This window comes from Beta vulgaris, chromosome 5 (assembly GCF_026745355.1).
Source record: "Beta vulgaris subsp. vulgaris cultivar EL10 chromosome 5, EL10.2, whole genome shotgun sequence".
NCBI classification, from domain to species: domain Eukaryota; kingdom Viridiplantae; phylum Streptophyta; class Magnoliopsida; order Caryophyllales; family Amaranthaceae; genus Beta; species Beta vulgaris.
This window is the reverse complement of record NC_079206.1, coordinates 36,216,132-36,241,467: the sequence shown is the minus strand read 5'-3', so window position 1 is coordinate 36,241,467 and position 25,336 is coordinate 36,216,132. Positions and strand designations below refer to the sequence as shown.

Sequence of the window (25,336 nt, the reverse complement as noted above, 5' to 3'; positions counted from 1 at the left end):
AAAACTGAACAAAATTGTAGGAGTTGTTCAGGTCATAAGTAAAAAAACTTGTTAAAAGCTAATTCATGTACAAGCTTTACTTGCTACTGGAATAAATGAAGGTTGACTTGTTAAAAGCGGTCAACGCAAAGGTTGACTTATTGTTGACAATTTTTCCAATTTTTTTCACCTGTAAGACATATTAAAAGTCATATTTTCCTACTGAAGGATTTGTAGATAAAATTTTATATTATATAAAAATAATCAAAAGTTTGTATTAATATAGGTACTTTCAAAAGTTTGTATGATCATGATATGAAAATTTAACTACCACCATGACTCCATGACCAATTGACCATCATCATCATCCTCATTCATGTTCTTATTTGTGATAAAAGACAGTAAAAGTTAAACTCTGATTTCTAGGGTTTCGGAGAACAGCAAAAATGGCGCATTCATCGGGAAAAGCAGGAGAGAGAGGAGGAGGAGCGAGAATGATAGGGGAATATTTGGTTGGTAAACAAATTGGATCAGGTTCTTTTTCTGTAGTTTGGCATGCTCGTCACAGAATTCATGGCACCGAAGTTGCGATCAAAGAGATTTCCATGTCTCGATTGAACAAGAAGTTGCAGGAGTCTCTCATGTCTGAAATTTTCATCCTCAAGCATATTAATCATCCTAATATAATTCGCTTACACGATATTATTGAGGTAAGTCCACTAACTCTTATTTGATTTGTATCATCGAAAATCTCAGTAACTTATTTTTGAAGATAGTTGTTTCGAATCGATCTGGTTGTTTACGGCGTCGAGTTTTGGAGGTTCTTAACTCTGATTGATTGGCTAATTGGACGACTATTATTTTTTTCAATTGCAAATGTTGTGATTCATGTGGAGTTTACTGGTGTGTAATTGACCTGCTGACAAACTGTGCGATGATGGAACGGAAACTTATTACATGTTTGGAAACTCGTTCGGGATGTTGAACAGGGTTGAGGCAGTTTCCGGCTTATATGTTCATGGTAACTGCTTATATTAACCTTTAACGGACGGAATGAAAAATGCTGTAACTCGAGTCTAGGAAACGCTTCAATGTTTTTGTTTTTGTGTTTACCCACTCTCGTAAACTTAGCGTCCTTCCTAGTTCGTATTCACGTTTAGCACATATATGGCTCAACTTGGTTACTATTATCAGTTATGTTAGGCCTATATGGCAATTGTTTTTGGCTTTCTGAATTTCGGACCTTTGCTAGTACTCTTTACAGGACATTAGGTAGGTTATAAGCTCATTCGTCCTTTTTATATGTGACTTTTCTGAGAAGTATTGAATTGAAAAATCATCTTCATTTTAGATGACTAACGTACCTCGTTACTTCTCCAGAGCTACTCATTAAGTGGTGGTTCTTGAACAGCTGCTGCAACAGTTGTGTTCCTTTGAAGGAAGTGAAAAGCTAGAGTTCTAGACTAGAAATTCTTTGCTACTTAAGTGGTCTCACATGGTTTTCAGATTAGGAACAACAACTTTTCAAATTGATATTTCCATAGCTTAACCTGCCTTAGAGGATTTTGGCTCTTACTTGTGTCAATAATTTTTGTGCCAGCTTTCCTATATGTGGAAGATGGAAATGGAGTTATCTCTAAACAAATAGGAGTAGTATTATTTGAATGAGAAACACCTCTTGTGATTAGGATGCTGAATGCTTGCTCAATTACATGCTGTAGCTGTTATTGTAATCCTGTTAGACTTGGCTAGAAGAAGCTGGGTGAAATGGATGAAAATAAGTAACAACTGTGGTGGGGTATGTGCTATGGAATGCATCATCTTTTTTATGAGAGTACTTCCAGAAATATTGAGAAGTAAATTCTAGTAGTGCATCAAAGGTCACGGCTTGTTCATTATAAGACAGTGATGTTTATATTAGAAAAAGAGGCCATTTAGACTTGGTTGTGACATATATGGGTCCAGGGAAAAATGACGATAATTATCCAAGGAACAACCACAAGGAAAGGGGGGGGGGGGCAAATAACATAAAGGGACTTCTTTTTGACTTAATTGATCTGCTCAATAGTGGAATGTAGTCCAATGCCATTGAATCATTCAGAGACATTGCAGTTGACCCTTTGACCATGGTGTCAAAACAAGGCCGCCGCATCATATCCTATCGCCCGTGTCGTAAAGGTTTTCAAATTTACCGAACCGATACTACCCGCATCGTAATAAAAAACCGTGTTTTAGGCGAGTTCTAGGGATATCTCATGGCCTGAGCCGATATTTGGCGGTACGACAACCGCATCATCCTCGTTTCCTCTTCTTTACTTTCCTATAAATCCAAATGAATAATCTGTACGACGTACACTGATACTTATTCCCAATTGTGGAATCAATTCCATTTCACTTCGTTTTCCCTACTATAGTTTAAATTGAAATTATAGTATCAGTGAAATAATAGGTGTAGAAGAGAAGATCAAGCTCACTGGGAAGTATTTGAAAAGATTTTGGTTGTTGATCCAAAAAGACTGGCTTTAGGGTACTTTTTTTATTCTACTGTAGGTCAGGTCTTAGTTCACTCGAATGCAATTATGCGAACCGAGTAATCCGAATCGTGACCAACAATGACCCGACACTCAACATGATTACTGAAATTCACTTGACCTGATACTCAAAGTGACCCAAACCCATTTCATCTGAACTAAATCAACTGGAATTTAAATCACCCTGGCCCACATGAACTGAACCAGCCATATTTGACCCTAATGACTCGACATGTCTATTGTACAAACTTAAATCTTATTAGTTTTTGGTACATAAGGCCAACAACAAATTGCTTGGGATTTAACTATCGGCTTCTATGAACTTTCTATCATATGCTTTAGTTATACTTCCTCTGTTTTCTTTTAGTTGCAACTTTTGACTTTTTGGTGAATGTACTAAAATAATCAGATGTTGCAACTAAAATAAACAGAGGTATATAATAAATGTTGGTCTTTATGTTAGCGTACTTGTCTCTAAAACAAATATGTGATACAATCGTGCATTGGTCCACCAATGAATCGAATCAAAACTGAAACTTGAATGGACTTGTCCTGATCGTACCTCGTCCGAGATGACCCAAAGTCTTGACCCGAACTGTTTACAAACCACCAAAGAATCGAATTAAAATTGAAACCTGAATGGACCCAAACTGACCCAAGTAAAAATACATGAAATATCCCGAACCAAACCCATCCGAACGATCTGATTGCCAGGTCTAGGTAGATCCTACTCAGGAAACACATTGGAAGCTTAATGTTTTGCAATTTTTTTGTCACGTCGCATCTTCTTAGTTCAGTGAAATGCTGTAATGATGGTCAATTTGGTGATGTTTTATCCTTTCCTCATCACCATTTCCGATTGACTATGATACGTCTTGTTTGCATATTTTCACTAGTCAGTTAGAATCATTTAGTTGTATTGCTAAACATTTCTAGTAGGTTCCTGGAAAGATACATATTGTATTGGAATATTGCAGTGGTGGCGACCTTTTCATGCATATACAGCGCCACGGAAGAGTACCAGTAGCCACAGCAAAGCTGTTCATGCGCCAGCTTGGTATATTCTGACTTTGACCATTCATCTATCTAAAACTTAAAAAAATTTATTCTAAATTGTGTATATTGCAGCGGCTGGTTTGAAAGTTCTCCGAGAGAATAATATTATACACCGGGACTTGAAGCCGCAGGTGTGTGTTTGTTTGGCATGTACAATATCTTCTGATATATATTGTGACTTGATTAGATGCATGCTTGTGCTGCTTGTTTCTTTGAGGTCTGTTGCTGTGGCTTGTCTCTAATTGATTTTATTGCATTTATGAGTATTGAGCAAAATGCCTTTAAGTTTGAACTGTGAAAGATTGAAGTTGCAAGTTGAAGAATTTTTTTGGGCCTTAATATGTTAGATGGTAGTTGATGCAACTGCTGATGTGGCTTTCAGTTTTTATTGGTTACGTGAATTATTGTACTGTAATGTGACATTTGGATTTGATCGAGTTTGGCTTAATTATTCTCCTCACTGATTTCCGCCATCAGATTTTCGCTATTAGGGTATGGCTTGTTGTCGATGTAACCTTTTAGACAAAGAACTTGCGTGATTTGGTTTTCCTCCAATTATCCTCTGGAATTCGGACTCGGATATGTCTCTTGGTAGGAGAAACATGAAACTTTTCGAAACACTTTTGAACTAAGTTTATGTACGATCAGTCGGTTTCATTTGGATGGTCATACAATAAGAAATTTGAGCATTGAACTCACAGTATATGATTCTGATCTTAGTTTTAGACAGTTCTAGATTGGTAATGGACATTTAATACATTGTAAGTCATGCTCATAGTGCTGTTCTGGATTGGAGCAGGATTAGTGCTCTCCCTGTGCTGTTTATGATGTTCCAACATAATTTAGTCAATGATCTATAGTATCATGCAAGACTCTTTTCTTTGAATGGAAAAGATAATGCAACACTTCTATATGTACTCTTTGTTTTGCAGAATCTGCTTCTCTCCACAAATGACAATAACTCAGTTTTAAAGATTGCAGATTTTGGCTTTGCTAGGTAAAGTATATGTATATAAGCTATGTGCTTCCGGTTATGTTCTTGTTCTGCTCCACTTTGATCTTACAAACTGTGTGATTTGTCTTTTTATTCGTTCCTCTTTGCATAGTTCAGTGTTAACTTGCTCATAAGGTCTTCCTAAAGAAGCCTCCTCCCGTGCAGGCAACTTATTGTTACATGCATGTCTATGAAGTATGCAGTGGAATTTCAAATGTCTCCTTTTGTTTAGGCACCTAGTTTATTTTCTGAATGTCGTTTTGCAATCGTTGGGTACCAAGGAGGTTGTACTAAACAAGTAGGACTTCTTCCTTGGTTCTCCCCTAACGTGAAGTGAGTTTGGACTAGTATACTTTGTACTAAACAAGTTTGGATCAAATGGTACCAAACACGCAGGTTCTACTAACCTAATAGTATTTTTAGGAGCTTGGTTGAACCAAAACAAGTTTATATGAACAGAGGGTGAATGTTTTGGGTTATTTGTGGTGTTTGACTTAAGCACCCTCCACCTTGTACCTTGAACCTGCCATGTTCCCACGTTAGGTAAATATTTAGAGCTGTTTGCTTCTGCTAGTTTGAAATATCACCAGTTCTGGTGTTTTCCCCATTTGATCCATAATAATAACTACTTAATACTTCCTCCATTCCTTTTTAATTTCTAACATCTTGACTTTTCTACTATTCACAGTTCACACTTTGACTTTGTATGATAATCTATACACAAGTATAAATATAGTCATATAAGATGTTATTTGATTCATCTCAATGTGTAGTTTTTTAATCTCATTTGCATAATTTTTGTAAATACATAACTAAAGTTAGTAATGATCAGGCTTTGTCTCGGCAAATGTGAAAATAAAAGCGTTGCAATCGAAAAAGAATGGAGGAAGTACAACTTAAACCCTTGATCAGTTATAATACATCCAAGTAATTCCCTTCAAATAACATGGCAAAACTATTAATGTAAGGCTCCTTAATACCACTGCAAACCAATCGATAAATGTGATTAAAGCTTATCCAAAATGATTCTTTTATTAGGTTTTAGGCCTTACATGAACTTTTTACTACTCATGTACTCAGCACTAATACAAGATATAATAACTTATAGTGGGTTCCACACTTCCACCACCTATTTCCTTGGATGGAATATCAATTCTGCCTTCTCATACTCAAGACTCTCACAAACCAGTATTGCTAATACTCTTAACTTTCTTCTTAGACTTTTCATCTCCTCTACATCAAAACAAGGAAATACATACTGTGATGATCCTGCCCAAGTAATAAACCACAGCACCAAAATACAAGCAAGTCAAATCTAGCCAGAAGGATAAGTTGTATTAAGATAGTCACCATTGAGCATTCGGGAGTCTCAGACTCCCCCAAGAACAAATTAACTAAATGACAATTATATTTCTGGGATACCCTTCTTCTACTCACCTCTTCCCTTTATATACAACTGCTGATTTTTTTCCCACTACCCAAAAGGCCAAAATTCCCTTTTTATCCAACAACTTATGACACTACCTGTCAGTAATTAGTAATTTATTACATGCACTGAATTTCTGCTAAGCAAGACTGATTTACTGATTTGTGCCTGTCATGAGTCATCCTTGGTTCTGGACTGATTTTTCCTTCTTCTTGGCGGCGTGTATATGTGAGCATAGGTGGAGGGTCTGGATTCATTACATTACCCTGCTCCCAAAGACTCACCTTGTCCTCAAAGGTGGAACGATGGATACCTAGCATTAATGGCGTCCATATCTTCCCAGGTAGCCTGGAGGCAGATTTTTACACTTTAACACTTCATTCCTTCTTTCATCACCCATCTGCACGTGCTTCAGATCCAACAATGTTTCTGGCTCTACTACTAATTCCAAGGGGCCAACTCTCCACGGATGGTAGGTGACATTGGATTGGCACCCACCGCTCGTTTTAATATGAGACATGAAAAGTTGGGTGAATTCGACTAGATGGGGGTAACTCCGAGCCACCTTGCTCACCTTGCCTGTGACTGAGAAAGGTCCAAAAACGTGCGCCAACTTCTCAAATCATTTGTTAGTCACTGATTTTTGACGGTATGGTTAGCCACCTTTCCATTGTACTTCTTTTTCGGAACCCCTTGCTTCTTGAATCCATTGCCCTTTTGAACCATTAGATCATCCCTATGCTCTTCTAGTTCATTTGGCATGCTCCCCTTAGCCTCAACTAACATACCCATTACCGTGCAACTCTTGTAGAGCCACTTCTCCATCCAGATATAGAAATTCAGACGAAAGTTCTTGTATGCAATAGTTAGTCAATGTATTGATAATTATATTATTTGCTAGCTCTTAAGGACAAAGGAAGCTCATGTCCAATTAAATTGAACACATGTGGCCGAAGTGACTTGCCTTTTCACCAACTTACACTCTCAACTTCGCATGTTTGTGAAACGTGGATTTCAGTTGTTGGATTATTGTGTAGGCATCATCCCATCAAAGGTTTTTGAAAATCAGAATCCATACAAGCAAGCATAAGAAATGTGACAGACACATAATTTTTTACGAGTGTGTCTTGTAGTCCTTTCAGACTGGCGAACAGCGGTGGGAGTTCAGGAAGAGGAGTGTCACGAACACCGAGAATGGTTCTCACAACTACGCAAGTTAAAGACAGAGTTTATGTTGTTGTTGTTGTTATTAGTCATGATTGCTACAACACATAATAAAACAAGAATTTAACCAATTGTTTATCAGTGGTAGAAATTAAACACTTTAATAACCTAGTAAAACGTTATTTAAACTAATGCCCTCATTAATAAAAGTAGTAACTCAAATCCCCTCTCACTACAATGAAACGTGTTGTAGGCGTGCCTTTAATTTATAGCGGTTGAGGTAAGTAAACAATTTACTAATTATAACTTTTTATAACTCTTGGTAGGCAGAATACCAGCTCCTTGTTTATTTCCTATCTTTTAGCTTCAAAACCCAAAATTGAATCTTCTGATAGTCTTGTTGAGTTAAACTAAACATCTAACATTTAAGTTTCAATAACCTATTCAGTGTCCCGCGGACACTATGTGGCAAAACCTATTACTCACTATCTAAGGTTTCATGGCGTCGTTTGGAAAACAATTAAAATCCATAATTTGGGACATAAGTTTACTATGTTGGTTAATAAATAGTGAACACATAGCATAAATAACCACACATATAAACTTAAGCAAACATTGAAACCTAATAAATTCATAAATATAAGTGTATTTCAAAGTGATCCTAGTATGTCCCTTAAACCTAGAAAAACTAATCTTCATGAATCCATTCTTGAATCTAGAGATCTCCATCCTTGAATCTCCATGAAACTTCATTCCTGATTACACAAATAATTTATAATTTAAGTAACTGAAATTATAATTTTAGAAGTACAAACGATACGCAGGTCATATTTAATTTACATAAAAAATAACGCTGCGGAGATCATATTTTCTATCCTAGTTTTTGGCCATACTAGTCACAACTTTTGCGTGATCTTCCTAAAATAAGTCATGTTTTAGATTATTCCTGATTAAGTCGACTTTACACCTGTTTTAAGTTAACTCTAAATGAGTTTGATTACAGGTTATGCGTTGACTTATTTCCTACCCAAACCCCTCCCCGCCCTTTCCCCTACCCTCGCAAAATGCTCCCTCCCCACCCTTTTCCCCACCATTGCAGACACCCCCCTCCCCACCTTCTCCCCCACTCCTGTCAACACCCTCCTCCCCACCCCCGTTAATACCCCCCTCCTCATCCTCTCCCCACCATGCGAGCACCCCCCTCCCATACTCTCCCCCACCCTCCTGCGAACACCCTCTCTTCTCCTCTACTGCCACCACCTCCCTGGGCGACTACCTCTCCCCACTCCCCACTCCTCACTCCTTGCAAACACGACCACTCTCGGAACCACCTCTCTTTCACCTCTGTGAAAACCTGATTCCTTTCTCTCTCTCTATATATATATATCTATCTCTCTCTCTCCGAATACAAGTGCAACATGTGCCTCTTTCTCTTTCATTTGGCTTAACTCTAACCCCCCTCCTTCCTAAGTGTTTGAAATATGGCTTTTAAGGAAATTTGAGAACGAGCCAACGTAGGATCTCCCACCAGTTTTGGTACCCTCTCATTCATTTCAAATTGCATTTCTTGAGTCTTCCAATTCGTCATAGCCAACCCTATTCTTGAATAATCTCGGACTTGCCTAACCGAAACGAAGAAAATCTTCGACCACCGTGACTCCTCCCTCCAATTCGGGCATTACTTGCTGAAAACACCAATACCCTTGATAGGTTCATCATTATTCATTACCCAAGGAAACACTGAAATCGCTTGACCAGTCACCAATCTCACCAACTCCCGCACCTCTTCTAAGGACACAACATTATGAGCGGCCCCCGGGTCAATCGTCACCACAACCTTACGTTCTCCAATTTACCCATAAGTTTCATAGTTTTAGGTCTAAATAAACCGATAACATAATTTAGGGATACCAAAGTTGAAGTCTCTCGGTGGGTGAGATTGGAGGCTCGTTGCCATTGAACTCCCGATCGGGTTCGAAGTCTTCTTTCCATCCACTAAAAGAACCCTTAACTCTTTTCTCCGGCAACAGTCCTCGCCGCCCACTTTTCACCACATGTGAAACACAAACCTTCTGCGCGTCGCTCCTGCAATTCATTCTCCGATAACGGGTGAATTTCCCCCTAAAATTTCCGGTGGTGCCACCAACGGATATGGGTGAGGAAAGCGATCCATGTGACTCGATGGGAGTGGAAGTCCAGTTTCCAATTGTTAGGTTGCTGGGGTGCTAGACCCGATAGCTGTTAGTATGACCCAAATTTAGTATAGGTCACATTGGGCCTTTTGGATCCACATTCCCTAATACATTCCACAAACCGGCCCGCCATCTCCAAACCCTCGATCCCGCCTTCAAATCCTCATTCATCCCATCAACAAATTTCCCCATGAGTATCATTTCTGGGATCCCATCAAGAGGAGCTGGCATCTCGATAAATTCCAGTGATACTCCGCCACTAATGCCGTCTGGTAGGTTAGAGCGATCCGATCAATCCTCCCCTCCAATTGTTAATTTGCAACCTCCAACTTTTCCTTACTCCTACGCATTGCTTCCTCCATCTTCTCATAGATCTGCCCAGCAATGGAAAGCTTGATAGCTTCCATAGCCAAACTCACTGATGATGTGATTTGCCGCAGCGATGTGGTTTTGCAGGTTTGCCACCTACCCTTCCAAGTTTTCGAGCATCTGTGTTGATGTTGGGGGTGCCATTGCTCATGCCAGAATGTGCTGAACCAAGTGTGATGACATGCTCAAGCAATCAACCACAGCAGCAAGATACAAGCAAGATACAAGCAAGCCAAATCTAGCTAGAAGGATAAGTTGTATTAAGATAACCACCACTGAGAAGCTCAGTCTCGCAATAACAAAATAACTAAATGGCAATTATATTTCTGGATACCCTTTTTCTACTCACTGGTGTGGATGTGTCTATACTTTAGTTGACTGGTGTGGATGTGTCTATACTTTAGTTGAGTTTTATGGAAATCCAAGAATCTTGAAAGAAAGATTGGATCTTTAATGTTTTCTTTAAGTATAATGGATAGAACAATTCGGTCAAACACAAAGTAATTCACGAATTGGGTCTTGATTCACTTGTAAACACAAAGTAATTGAGCAATCAATTTCAAATCTCAAACACAAGGTGATTGATTCAAGATTTCGGAATCACAAAGAAGTCCGAAGATTTTCACAAAGAAAATTAAACTTTGATTTAATCTCATAAATCTATTCTTTATTAATGAAAAACGAGCCATATACATAAGTTTAACTGATTCCTACCTCTACTAGGTTTCAAAAATACTAAATAAACTAGGAAAAGGAATTCAAAATCTTCCTACTTTTATTAGGAATCCGATTAAAAGTAGAATTCTAACTCAACTATAATCCTAAGAAAACTAGGACCACCAATCCTAACAGGACTAGGATTACAAAACTTACTCCTAAAACAAATAGGAAATCTAATCATATTAGAACTACGATTACACAAATCCTAACAAAATTAGGATTTCTAATAATACTTCTAATTAAGCAATATAAACAACTTAGGAACCGAATTTAAGTTAGAGAATTTCGGCCCTTAACAATAAAAACTAACACTAAAACACTACTTATGACCTTGAATTGTAAGATGATCTAAACCCAATAATTAAATAGATCAACTAAAATGTCCTTGTCGCATCCATATCCTCACCCCTTCCCTTTGAATACCCTCTACCCAAAATTCCGTTTTCTCTAACAACTTATGACACTACCTGTCAGTGTATTACATGCACTGAATTTCTGTTAAGTAAGACTGATTTGATGATTTGCTGATTGGCCCCTGTCATCCTTGGTTCTGGACTGATATACCCTTCTTCTTGCGGCGTGTGTATTTGAGCATTGGTGGAGGGTATGGATTCATTACACATACTATACTTTCCTAATCACATAATTATCTTACCTTATTTAAGAGCTAAGCAGCTTAAATCCAAGGGCTATTGTATTAACAAAGACTCTTTCAAATGCATGTTTTTTTTTTTTTCACTCGTTTCTGGTGTGAGCATGACTGTCCTTTCTTGTCAGATCTCTTCAACCTAGAGGGCTAGCAGAGACATTGTGTGGCTCCCCTCTTTACATGGCGCCCGAAATAATGCAACTGCAGAAATATGATGCAAAGGTGATTGCGTCTTTTGTGCTTGATTTCTTGCATATCTTCTACATATCATTATTGCCATATCCAACGATTCTTAATTCAGAGTTGATGGCACAGGCAGATCTCTGGAGTGTGGGTGCAATTGTGTATCAACTTGTGACTGGGAAGACTCCTTTTACAGGAAGCAACCAAATGCAGGTGGTGGTTGTTACTTGTCTAGGTTATGCAATTGTTGTGGTTTTATGGGTTTTGAGTATATTTGTGTCCAGATCTCGAGAGCTTATGGTGCCCAATCTCTAATTATTGCTTTTTTGATTTCTCCAGCTGCTCCAGAACATAATCAGAGCCACAGAACTGCGTTTCCCCCCAGATATGAAAGATTTGAGTTCAGAATTTGTAGATTTGTGTCAGAAATTGCTTCGACGTAATCCTGGTAAGACTAAAGCAGCGCAAAATTTGTCGTTCTCTCAAATGTCAAAGTACCTCGAATATCCTAATATATTTTGAAACTGAAATGAATTTGATGCTGGACTCGCCTTATAGCCTGTCTCGGTTGTATAAATATGATATAAACCAGACACAACACAAATATGATATAAACCAGACACAACACAACTGTGAGATAAAGGTTGATGTTCGAGCAACGATTTCCGATGGCAGTAAACTTTTGATGCTTGTACTCGCCCTATGGACTTGCCTTGTGGGAGTTGAGTATGACCCAACCCAGGCACAACCATGAGGTACAGGTTGGACTTGAGGAAAAGAAAACAGCCATGGGCAGTTATTCAACTAGTGAAATCTCCTTTCTACAAAACTAAAGTAACAATCATCAATTGAAAATACATAAAAAGACATGTTCTTTCTCGATTTAGGATTTATAATGGAAAACCCTGAATAACAAATTCCACTATTGGAGGACCAAAAGTATGCGAGAGAATTTAGGGCTTCCCATCCCAACAGTGAGATCAGGCTCATGGTTCGTTGTCAGTCACAAAGAGAAGAGCTGGGTGTTTTCAAACAGAAGGAAACAAGGCACAGTAGTACATAGACATACAAGTACAACTAAGTTACTACAAACAAAGAATCCCCAGGGAGGACAAGTGAATACTTCAAATGAAACGGGGAAGGGCAATTACTTAATTCTTTCTTTTTTAAAATCTTTTAGTACACCTTCTATCCGAGATTAGTTGAATCACTTCCCTTTTCATCTGCCTTATAATAGTTTGAACACTTCTATTATAGGAATGGTCTAACTAATATCTTAATACTTATCTCCTTCAAATTTTGACCTACTACACTTTCTTTTTCAATATAAAATATCTCACTTTCTCTCATTCAATATAAAATTTCCCACCAACTTCTATCCCATCTAACTTTTTAATTGATTAGCAATTGATAACCACTTAACAACTAATCTCATAAACATGTGTCATAAGAGGTGTAAAATGAGGAAGAGGTGGTAGCTCAGTAAAGCACCACCCCAAATTCAAATGCCTTGCCTAGGATTTGAATCCATAACATTATATTAGGGAGTTTCTCTCAAAATTGCGATGATAGTGGGTTTTTGCTCCTCTTGTCTTTCAAGATACAAAGCCTTGTACCAATATGTGAGATGGTCTGTGATTGTGGGCATGGATGGCTTCCTTAAAGCAAGTCCTAGTTTTGTTAGGATGCTTTATGTAGTTCCCTGATTTTGTTAGGAAACCATGTAATATTTGTTTTATAACACTTTTATTTCATTTCATTATTTTAGGAGTTAGTTGCATTTATGTGTGCTTCTATGTAGTTAGGCGTGTGAAGAATGCTTCATTTCCTTGTACATCCTAGCTAGTTAGTTATTCCTTGTTATCTTTTAAAGCTTTCCTAGTTGCATTAGAATTAGAATTCTTTTATGTATTTATATTTCGGTTTTCATCAAATCAATTGTTGTTTTTTTGAGTTGAATTCATTCCTTGTAATTTATTGTTGTTTTTGCCGAGATAGAAATATAACATCGTTGAATTTAGCCGAGATAGCTTTATTCTTCAAATCTAGTTCAATTTAACCGAGATAGTTGAATTTTTCATATCCTTTATTATAATTTTCGTCCACTATAGCACCATAAAACACCATAAACAAGTCCGAGTTTATAAACCTACAAAATATCAAGTCGAACTAAAGAAAATTCACATCAAGTGGTATCAGAGCAGGTTCATTGCAACGGCACGTGAGGGGTGTGATTTTTTTTGGTTCGCTGGCAAGCTAACATACAGTACTACCTTGTGTCCAAATTTCAACCTAATCCGATCAATAACGAATCCCAACGAGGCAAAACTTTCGGCGAAAGATCATGTCTTTTGCGCGAGGATGATGAATGACTCTTGAAAGAAGTGGAGGACGATGTGGATCTTTTGGGGAATAAGATGGTGCAGTTTGGGGCTAGTCTAGATGCAGTGGTTAGTGCTATTAAGGTGATGCAAGCGGAGCTATTGGAGTTCAGAAACAAAACTGGTGAACGTTCCTACAACTCATGTGAACGACCACCACGCAAGGAGGAGGAGATCAAACTAAGTGAACTTTTAGAATTTGATGGCACTTTGGAACTTGATGTTTACTTGGATTGGGAGAGGCGTATGCAACGGATCTTTGATCACATGAAGGTTGGTAGTGAGGCTTGTCTTTCCTATGCTGCTCTCAAATTTACAAGGTACGCTTCACTATGGTTCGAGAATATGCAAGTGAGAACGGAAAGGGAAGGATAGGAACCCATCTCTACATGGACCGAATTAAAGGTGAAACTAAAGAAGAGGTTGTTCCACGAACTTATAAGCAAGGTTTGTTTTTAAAGTTTAATACTTTGCAACAAAAACAATTGAGTGTGGCGTAATATATGCAAGCATTCGAAAGACTTTCCATGGCTTGTGATTGTAAGGATGAGGATGAACAAAAGAGTGTAAAGTTTTTGATTGGACTCAATACACCTACTGCAAATCAAGTGGAACTTCAAGCTTATAACTTCAAGCAAGTAAGGTGGAACGTCAACAAAAGAATTCGAGGAACAAGAGCAAAATTTCGAAGCTTTTTCTCCATATTTATCACACCTCTTATGCAAGATTCGGCAAGGGTAAGGAAGGGGGTGAGTCTTCTTAACCTACTGCTCTAGATTCCGCTAATAAAGCACGAAACAAAGTGTTTTTTGGTTGCCAAGGGATTGGTCATGTGGCTAGGAGTTGTCCCAAATCAAGCTTATAACTCCTTTGATGAGTTATGCTCTCTAGCAAGTAAGGTGGAACGTCAACAAAAAGGATTCGAGGAACAAGAAATCTTGGCAAAAAGTCGAAGCTTTTTCTCCAGATTTATCAAACCCAATTATGCAAGATTCGGCCAAGGGGAGGGAAGGGGGTGAGTCATCTCAACCTACTGCTCTAGATGCTGCTAATAAAGCACGGAAAATAGTGTTTTTTCGTTGCCAAGGGATTGGTCATGTGGCTAGGAGTTTTCCCAACAAGGTCTTGATTTCTCGAGATGAATACAATGCTTTCTTTGCTCAAGAAACTCGCGCCAACCAGGAGTCATCATATGCTCGTGATGAACATATTGAGAATTCTTCTTTTTCGGAGCAACAACTAGTTTGTAAACTGGAGAATGAGCCACACACATTGATCTTGAGGCGTAGCTTGCTTTCTACTGTAGATGTTAAAAAAGAGGATGAGCAAAGGTCCAATCTTTCCCATTCCAATTGCTTAATCAATGGTAAAAGTTTGTTCTTTTCATTATTGACAATGGCTCGTGTAACAACGTGTGTGCGTTATCTTTAGTCGATTGAAGCGTCCTACGCGTGCACATCCGCTACCCTACATACTAATTTGGTCTAATGATGATGGAATATGGGTCAAGAAGCAAGCCTTAGTTGGTTTTCGTGTGGGTGAATATATGGATAAGTTATGGTGCGATGCGATTCCTATGAAATGCCTGTTCCGTTGCTGCGAGGTAGACCATGGCAAAGTGATCGTCAAGTGCTTCATAGTGGTAAGACCAATGCATACTTGCCGAGCCATCTCACATCTACCTGCTGCCACACAAGGGCCTAAGGCACAACCCACACATAACAATGCCGAGACTTCTTAGCACATTTGCTTAAGTTCATGCCAACAAGGAGTGCTAGAGTCCGCGTGCAACAAGAAGGAGAGATGTGCTTGTGCAGTCATGCTTTGCAAATTCATCAAGGTACACACCTAGCTAAGGGTGATTGAGTTTGGTTGTCCCTTGCTGCTCAAAAGCTTCACGTTAATCATAAGTATGATGAGCCATTGGATAATAAACCCTTTGAGATCATAGAGAAGCTTGGGTACAAGACATTCAAGTAGGAATGGAATATGTGCTACTTTAACTTTTGCCGACTTGGTGCCGTGTTTTCCAGATGAAGTTTGCAGTTTTAATTCTCCCAACACTGTGCCAAATTTACCTTGTTTTAGACCAATTCGAAAGATGATTCTCGAATATATATCAAAACAACTCCAAATCTTACAAACTTTTAGGAAACCAAAGTAGACAAATAGTAGTCCAATTTATGATCAAGAATCACCCAAAAATTCGACTGGAGGTGGGAAAACGAGTCCTTCAAAGTTACCTCAAAAAATTGGCTGTTATGGACGATTTTCTTCTTCCTTCTTCTTCTCCAAGAACCTCTAAGCATCAAAAGGACTTAGATGCCTTTGCTTTGATACCACTTGAAGTGATTACTAAACCAAGAAATCTTAATAATCAAGTATGAATGTGAATCTTGAACTTTATGAATCCAAGAATCGAAAACAATGAATCAATTCGAACACAGGGGATATTTATTGAATCAAGATCACTCCTGAACTTGAGAACAAGAATCTAAACACTCTTAAAATCACTCTTGAAATTAAGATGTTTAACACTAAACACTTATCACTCCTGAAAAGTCTTTAATGGCTTGATTAGTTTAGTTCACAAGCAAAACAATAATAAAAAATTCTTTGTTTAAACAAAACGTCAATCTATTAATCTGTATTTTAATGATCGAAAATAGCCTTTAAATAGGCGTCACAAAGATCTAATTATAGTAGGACCAGAAAACATAAAAGATAACTAATAAGCTAAAAGATAAACTAACTAACTAAGACTCCTAACTAGCTTAAAACATGTTAAACCTATCCCAATTAGGATAGTAAAACCCTGTAAGCAAAAGACTTCTACTACTACTAGAATTCTAACTAAACTATAATTCTAATCCAATTAGGAATCCTAATCCAACTAGGATTTGAATTTCTAACTTAACTAGAATTGATAAACTAATATAATTCCTAACAAAACTAGGAGTTCCAATCCTACTAGGATTAGGATTTCAAGATTCCTATTCCTACTAGAATTAGGATACAAACAAACTCTTAACAAACTAAAAAGTAAAACACCTAAATTACGTAGAATTCTAACAGATTTAGAATACTACATAATTAACACTTCTCAGTTCTCATACGCATCATTAATCGTGTCCCTAAATGTTCAAATCAAATGATTTGTTTGAGACTGATACCCCTATCCTAATCCACCCAGCATAGTAGTGAAGGCCGTATGGTGGTCTTAGATTATGGAATTAATAATATACACAAAGCAGTTTTACAGATTCAACATGTTTATGATGTTGCTACTCTATTGTCTTGCATTATACTGATCTTACTTTTCAGACATTTTACTGATATACGCTGTTATTAAGGTTCAAATTAATCTCGAACTAAAGCAAAAGTGAACATACTGAATATACGCTTTATCTGATCTCTTATTGTCCTTGTATTTGCAGTTGAACGACTAACATTTGATGAGTTCTTCAACCACCCCTTTCTTTGTCAGAAGCAGCTTATGGAAACATCTGGGTAAAATAAAAATTAATAAAAAAGGAGATTGTATTTCCCCCTTGCATTCTGTCATCAGTCTGTCATGCTTGTCACTAAATTATACCATATTTTATTACTTATAGGAGTGAGAAATCATTCAGAAGAGCAGATAGTTATTCTTTATCTGGGTGCAATCTCTTGAAGCACAGGGAGGAAAATTCTCCAGATGATTGTTTGCCGTTTCTTTTGGATGATGAAAGCAGTGGTACTGATGGGAGTCCGTCTTTTCTTAGGAGGAGATCATCTGTTAAATCTACTTATGGTTTCTCTCTTGATTCCAAAACGGAAGCAGTGTCTAGTACTATGAGAGATATGGACCATATTTCTACACAAGGCCATGCAACACAAAAGGTACAAACTAATGGTTTTAAAATAAACAGCCATGGACCTGAGAATATACACATTGAACATTCTCCTATTTGCATGGAGCAAAGACAGCTGAGCTCTAATTCAAGAGGTACTAAGAATTTTCTTCATCATAAAAATACTCTTTCTATTAAATTATTAAAACCCACGTATTAGCTTACTCTCTTGAGTTTTCTCTACGATTTTGCAGCTTTGGACCCTCCAGAGTTCAGTGATCAAGATTATGTACTTGTATCTGGACCCCCTATGGATGTTTCAGCCTCCTCTGCCAGTATCTCAAAACCAAGCCTATCCCCGACGAAGTCTGATATCCCTCCTCCTGCATATTGTGGTGTTAGATCAAGATCTAGTGCCCCAGTGCCAATTGCCGGTCCATCAAGCAGATATTCATGCTGCATTGGAACCTTAGATAGCCAGTCTTCTGTCCCTCATGGATACTCACAGGGGTCCATGGATACGGCAGATGCCTTGGAGCTGCCCTCTAGAGACTCCATCACAAGGCTTAAGTCGCTGCAGGAGTGTGCAGTTAGTGTCAAGGAACTGCTTAATGAGATGGTATATTTTCAAGTCCCCAACAAAGTCACTGATGTCTCAGCAATTTTTTTCTTCACTTATGATGCTGTGCATGCTCTTTCTGTTGCTGTATAGGTTGAGGCTGGTAGACTTCTTGAAGCATTTTCTATTCAGCTTGTAATTTTAGCAGTTTGGAAGCAAGCACTGCATATTTGCCATACACAGGCTGTCTCCTCCACCGATGGCAGTCCTCCAGACATTGCAAAGGCTAGGGGTAGCATTAACAAGATTGAAAATAGTCCAGACTTTGGTGAACCTCTTGATTCTGTCTGTTCTGAAGTGCTTGAGGACGTCTCTACTGTAATCAAGAGGGAGTTTTTTAGCGAAGTAGAGCATGCTGAAGAACTTTCAAAGTTTGTAGAGCCAGGTATTTGCCAATTTTAATGCCCATATGAAGAATTACTTACTCATTTTTCACAGTCCTTTGTCTTTTGGAGAAGAATGTGATGTGTGCATTATATGTTGGTTTGATTGCTTTCATGCTGTCAGTACCTAGACAGGATAATAAGTAATTATGGGCGACTAAGGAGTAATAAGCCCTGTACTATGGTTTACACTGTATAAACCAGGACGGCAGAAACTTACCTTAAGCAACATGGAAAAGTCCGGTGTGGATGTAGGTCAGCTGGCTACTACATCATTGTTCATTTGAAGTTGTTAAAAAATCAAATTTGTGCTGGCGATTTAATTCAATCATCAAAATTTGATCTTGCCAAACACAGACTGCTGTTTTTAGCCATGTATGTTACACTTAGCAGTCTAGCAAATGGCACTAAGAACAAACAAAAAAACATGCAACTAGGAACTTAAAATCATTGTCGACGTCTTAATTTGAGTTCCGGTTATTGTCAATTTGTCAGTCATATTAAGAGAGATTCGGTCTAAGGAGATATTTCCTGCAAATATAGGCATTTTCCTATTGTGGATGAGTACTAATTACAGACAATTAGAGTTAGATTGTTCTCTTTGCTGAGTCATGAACTTTGACATAGCTGGTTCTTTTTATTCAATGAAGTTTGGACTTTTGCTTGCAGGAAGTGTTGAATTGCCTGATGCTATGGAAACAATTTATCAATCTGCTCTTGCGCTGGGAAGACATGGTGCAGTAAGTCACCTCCCCCTGTTGCTACTCAACCAACCACCGTAACATGAATAGCAAAAACGGAAAAGATAAATGATCATAGAATCTATAAATCGGAGTAAAATAAAAAAGATTTTTTTATGAAGTAATGAAATAGGTGTAGTATTGTAGTAGCCCCCATGATCCGCCTGAAACCTTTTGTAAGTGTTTCACTGAGGCTAATAAAGTGATTATGTGGCTTACGACTTAGGAAGCTGGCTGGAGAGTAGAAGACTGAGCTCCATATTTTCACATTCATCTCTATCTATAGACATCAAAGAACTTTAAAATGTCACTTTCCCAGCTATTGAACCGTACTAAAATCTTTCAAATTGTGAAATATGTCTTCTGAAGTGTCCCATCCTCTGAGTCTTTCTGACACCTCCAATATGCTTGCTAATTGCTATCTGGAAAACTTAAATTAGGAGGGGAAGTAAGAAATCTACTCAACAAACTTCATTAGTAAAAAGTAACTTTGGCTTGGACAACATTGTGAGATAATGAATGTAGGACTAGTTGTACTTGGACAACATTGTGAGAGTTATCTAACTTGTTTGGTTCATTTTTAGTAAAGGTAAGGAGAAAAAACATCTTAATTTTTCATGTTTGGTTTAAATTTTATATTTTCTCCCAAATTCCTTTTGAGAGGAAAGAAAAGTGGAAATTTATTAATGAGTCTTTTGTTTCAAATTCTTCCGTTTCCTTTCATTTAAATTGATTTTTTTGAACCAAACATTAAAAACTAACAACGTTTCTTCCACTTTCTCTCTTTTGCTTCCAAATCCTTGAAGGGGGGTGTAGTTTCTGTTTCGGGAATCTATGGTATTTACATTTGCTTATATCAAATGGTTGAAGTATATAGGAATCTCAAATTATTGGTTGGCAGGTTGATGAGCTGATGGGAGATATGGAAAATGCGGCGTCCTCATATTCGAAAGCTGTGCGCTTGTTGATCTTTCTTCTTGTGGAAGCACCATCCTTAATACTGAATCCTCCATTCTCTCTGACTAACTTGGACCGGTTTAGACTTCGCAATTACATTAACATTTTGAATGACAGGCAAAGCATATCAAGGTCTCAGAGGATGGCCCTTCTTAAGCCTGAGGGTCCAAAAAGTCCACCTTAAACAGGATGTCGTTTCTGATGTCCATCGCCCTATTTATGATGTATATAATTTTGTTTCTCTGTACAGTTACATTCTTTTGGGCGATTATTGGGTGGTGGTGTTGACTGTTGACTGAAATAGACCAAGTTGGTTGTATTCTGTTTATCATTACAACTAATCGCAAATAGCTAATGTGTTCATCTTTATTTTTTTGAATTTAAGATTTATAAATAAGGTTATATAATGAAGTTCATTTTTTAAAAAACGCAACTCATTTGAACATGAAACGTCATTTCATGTTGGCTATTGTAGGATTATTATTATTTTCTGTTAAGAAAGACATTAATAAACGTTGTATATGTCATATGAGGTGAACAACTAACGAGTTTCTGGAAAACCAACGACATGAGCTGTACAATCATAATCATCAAAAATACATCAGTAATGAGACTCCCAAACATTAGCAGTTCAATCTTTCGAATTTTTGGGCTATTTATGCACTTGATTTCAGTTTCTATCAACAACCTAAGGAAGGGTTTTAGGGCTTGTTCTCTTCAACATACCCCACATAAATGGATCTTCCTTGGTATCTATAAGAACAGTAACAAGGAAGATCTTTAGAAAACGGAGGTAGTAGTAGTGATAATAATATAATATAATTTAATTAATAATAAATTCATAATAATGATTTATTAATAATAATAAGTTATTAAATAAAATAATAATAAATTATTTTAATAAATTATTAAATAATGATAACACTCAAAATCCACCAAGAATTGGGGTTTTTTTAACCAATCGAGAGCGGGCTAAATTAATTAAATTGGGCTAATCATATTTATTTTACCTCGATAATAATAATAATTGTAATCATGATATTAATATTTGTAATAGTAATAGTAATAGTAGTAATTATAATAATGATAATAATGATAATAATAATTATTATTATCATTGTTTCATTATCAGAGAATTAAATGACTGGACTGAACTGAACTGCTTGCAAGTGAACTGATTGCAACTGAACTGAACTGAAAATAAGCTAGGGAGAATAGACCCTTAGTAGATTCGACTATTTGCGATATTTGCCATTGACCATGGTTGGCTTTTTTTTTTTTTTGAAAAGACCATGATTGACTTGATGATTTGTAGATCTCCTTTGCTTAACTTTGTTATTCATTGAAAGAAAAGGAAGTATGGCTGAAATGTTTTGGTTTTGATACTTGGTTGACTATGCATACATTTAGAGCATGAACAATGGTTAGACTAACTCGTTCGTTTTTATCATTTTTCTCCTTCTTTAGGCTTTCCTTCCACTTACTCCTCACACTCCACTAATCTATTCATTGAAAGAAAACGAAGTATTGCTGAAATGTTTTGGTTTTGATACTTGGTTGACTATGCATACATTTAGAGCATGAACAATGGTAAGACTAACTCGTTCGTTTTTATCATTTTTCTCCTTCTTTAGGCTTTCCTTCCACTTACTCCTCACACTCCACTAATTTGCCGCCAACTAATATTTTTTTCTCATAATGGGTGGGTTAGTAGCTAGTATTAATTGGTCTTTATGTTTTCCTCTCTTACTTTTTCTATACTCCATCATATATATTCTTTTTCCTATCCAAAATCTTTAAATTTTTATATGGGTGACGAGTTTTATAAGTAAGTGCACGGTGTCTGTTGTTAGTAAAGACTTAACTAATATGGGTCGATCGACATGGAGATGATTTCTACAGATTATTGTTCAATTAATTAACTTTTCTAGGAAAGAGATTGTTAAATGAATGCTAACTAAGCTAAAATAAAGTATATCAAATATGGATGTAAACTAACTAATGAAAGTCTAGGGCAACCATTCGGTCCACCATGTTTATACCAATCCAATAATACAAAATTGTTCAATAATTCTTGTACCAATGGATTAGTAATTGGAGTCTTTTGTTAATCCTACGGCCGAGTCTTAAAACTCTCATATCAACATATGCGGCAGGATCACTAATGTTATGTAGTGCAAAACTAGCAAACTTATATCACACTCCCAAAGATGGGTTCTTAAAACTGGAGACTTGTGCAACAATGATTGGTTCAAATCCCGATGCTAACTCCTGACCAGCAACCTGCAAAAAAGGGACCCACCCTGGAGGTTTGGGTGGTATTTCCCCCTCCGATGCTTAAGTCAGATGTCAGGGATGTAAAGGAACTTTTTAGAGAGAGAAAGTAGAGAGAGAGAGAAGAATTTATGACAGAGTAACAGTACTATGCTCTGAAAAACGTACCTTTCACCCTGAAATCAAGGACTATTTATACTGTTTGAAATGACTGCTGTGCCTTGATGTCACCCTAATTTGGGAGCATCTAATTGGCTAATCAATGTAGTGGGACACGTGGCAGCAATTAATTGGTCAGCACACCTCATTTTCATATAAAGGTGTAGATCATTTTTACTGGGCCTAAGTACAATTTTTGGGGCCAGGAGAAGGACCTTTAGTACGCTTTCTTCAGAGAAACGTACTTTTAGGCCTGTCACCTTCAGGCCCTTTGTACTTTACTCCCCTGCATACATGCCACATGTAGGGCTCTGATGAGGCCACGTGTCAGCGTAATAGCCGTTGATTTTTAGGCTACAACATTTGCCCCTTAAAAGAGGGAGTTATTATCTTCTAGGCGCCAAGACGGTTAATCTTCCTCTTTTAACCGACCTGGAACTGCCCTTCTCTTTTTCAAAAAAGAGGCGCGATTTTGCCGGTCTCCACAGGTCAACCCCCATGCATAACGGTTACTTTTTACCGGATGAGGGGGTTATTTTCACCCCTCTATAAATATGTGCCTTAGTCGCTCCTGGAATCATTTTAACATTGCTGAGAGATTTTCTAGAGAGAGAAACTCTGCGAATTTTTACTGAACTTTTAGAGAGAAGAACTACTCCCGTCCAAGCTTTTGCAATTGTTACTTTGCTCGTCCGAGGCCTCAAGTCATCTTTGACGTTTGTCCGAACTTTTCTCTACAGGTATATTCTCAACTCTTTTTCTTGTTTTCACACATATTTTAAGAAAATGGATTCGTCCCCTTCCTCGAACAATTCCGGCCACTCAAGGGTTGGTGCTAACCCTAGAACAGAAGGCCTAACTTCCTCGGCATCTTCTAGAGTTGGTCCTATCTCGGCCGGACATGCATTCTTTTTCTTTAGCCATGGACGACAAAGTCAGACGACCCAGTCTTTACCTGTGCAGAGTAATCTGACGCGCGTCAAGCAAACGGCTCGTATCAGAAGAGGGGTTACCATGCCGGCCTCTAGCTCAGAAAGAGAGGAATCCACTGGCCGAATTCCTGCCGAAGGAGAACGAGAGACCCAAAGTGCTATCCTGCTAACCAAACTCCTTCTCCTGAGCATGCCCAGGAGGAACCAGAAATCAGGGCTCTCCAGATCCCAGCCCGTCCATGCGTAGGACGGTTTCAGATGAGCCAAGGACGGCCAGCTCTTCTAACCCCGCTAGTGATTCAGAGGAGCCGTCGACCACTTCGTCTGAAATAAGACGGCGGCTAGGTCCTCTTTCTGACCCTAGGTTCATCCTGGCCGATAACACTTGGCTGGGACGATTAGGTTCGGACCTTAGACCTTTTTCAGTGGCTATGCCCATGCCCGGCTACCACTTTGTCCTTCCCGGCCGAGAGGACACCATTTTCAGTGCCCCCCCCAGGCCATTTTGCAGTTTATCGCCTGGCATTAGATGCCGGCCTGCGCTTTCCCCTTCACCCTTTCATCAGCCAGCTTCTTCATTACTATGGCATAGGGCATAATCAACTTCCCCCTAACTCTTGGCAAAACATCCTTACCTTTTGGCCGTTTGTAATTTAAAAGGAAAGGACCCTTCTCTGGCCGCCTTTACCATATTCATTACGTTGCCAAGGTCCCTAGGACCGTTGAAGGAAGCTGGCTGAGTGTATGCAATCGTCAAGGATTCTTGACGTCTTGGGATAAGACATCCAAGATGCACTCATGGAAGGGTGAGTTCCTCTTCGTCCAGGCACCCAGTAAAGCGGTGGCAAACCGACTTCGGTACTTTAGCCGATCTAACACAAACACTGGACGGATGGCCTCATATCTGGAACTGGAGAGTAACTCTGCCGAGGAGATGGTGGAGTACTTCCGGATTTCGGAGTATACTATGGAAAACGTCTCTTTCAAGGGTCCGTCCAATTGGATTCCCTTTAAAGAGATGTTTTATCATGATAACTTCCTAGTCGCTGCCGGCTTGCGGCAGGACGAGGACAGAGGTATATCTACTAAAAATTCTCTTAAGTAAAATTCCCGACTTGATTATCATTCGTCCAACACCCGTTTCTTTTCTTTTTGCAGATTCGGCCAGGAGCAAACTAAGGAAATCTTGGATAGGAGATATGAGCTCGTCCAGATTTGCCGATACTCTATGGAAGGAATACAGCAAATCAGGCGCTAAAAAGAGGGCCGACACTCTGGTAAGATAACTTCTCCTTTTCCCTTCTTTTTTTTTTTTTTTTTTTTTTTTTTTTTTTTTTTTGGCGTCCAAGCAAAAGCTGGACGATCTGCTTCTTTGGAAGGTAGGCCGTCTAGATGAAGGCTGGACGAATCGTCTCTCTGAGGGGTAATTCGTCTAGTGTGTTTGCATGACCGGTTGCCTCTTCGAGGAGCAGTACGTCCAGATGAGTGCTGGACGGGTCATCTATTCGAGGAGCAACTCGTCTAGGTTGATTCCTTGACGGTTTGCCTCTTCGAGGAGCAGTCCGTCTAGACTAGTGCTGGACGAGCTGTTCATTTGAGGAGCAACCCGTCCAGGTTGACTCTTTGACGGTCTGCCTCGTCAATGAGTAGTACGTCCAGATGAGTGCTGGCCGAGCTGCCTCTTAAAAGAGCCACTCGTCCAGATGATGACTGGACGGTCTGCCTTCATGATGAGCAGGTCGTCCAGACGTATCCAGACGATGTCCTCCTTTGAAAAGCCTCTAATTTTTTTTTT

General features: G+C 38.4%; 1 protein-coding gene across 6 annotated transcripts; it reads left to right on the top strand.

The window, feature by feature from the left end:
* The first annotated feature begins 327 nt into the window (after positions 1-327).
* LOC104893820 (serine/threonine-protein kinase ATG1c) lies at positions 328-20,425 on the top strand. 6 transcript variants are annotated; one of them, XM_010679958.4, is made up of 13 exons: positions 328-689; positions 3,450-3,567; positions 3,639-3,697; positions 4,499-4,563; positions 11,209-11,302; positions 11,396-11,476; positions 11,603-11,711; positions 17,082-17,154; positions 17,259-17,632; positions 17,732-18,096; positions 18,190-18,481; positions 19,149-19,219; positions 20,121-20,425. In XM_010679958.4, the coding sequence occupies exons 1-13, from the start codon at positions 426-428 to the stop codon at positions 20,358-20,360; spliced, it is 2,205 nt and encodes a 734-aa protein (XP_010678260.1). In that variant the 5' UTR covers positions 328-425; the 3' UTR covers positions 20,361-20,425. The 6 variants fall into 6 exon arrangements, with proteins under 6 accessions (XP_010678260.1, XP_010678262.1, XP_048500515.1 ...); XM_010679960.3 differs by having other exon boundaries at positions 546-1,000; positions 3,488-3,567; XM_048644558.1 differs by having other exon boundaries at positions 546-1,000.
* The last annotated feature ends 4,911 nt before the right edge of the window (positions 20,426-25,336 follow it).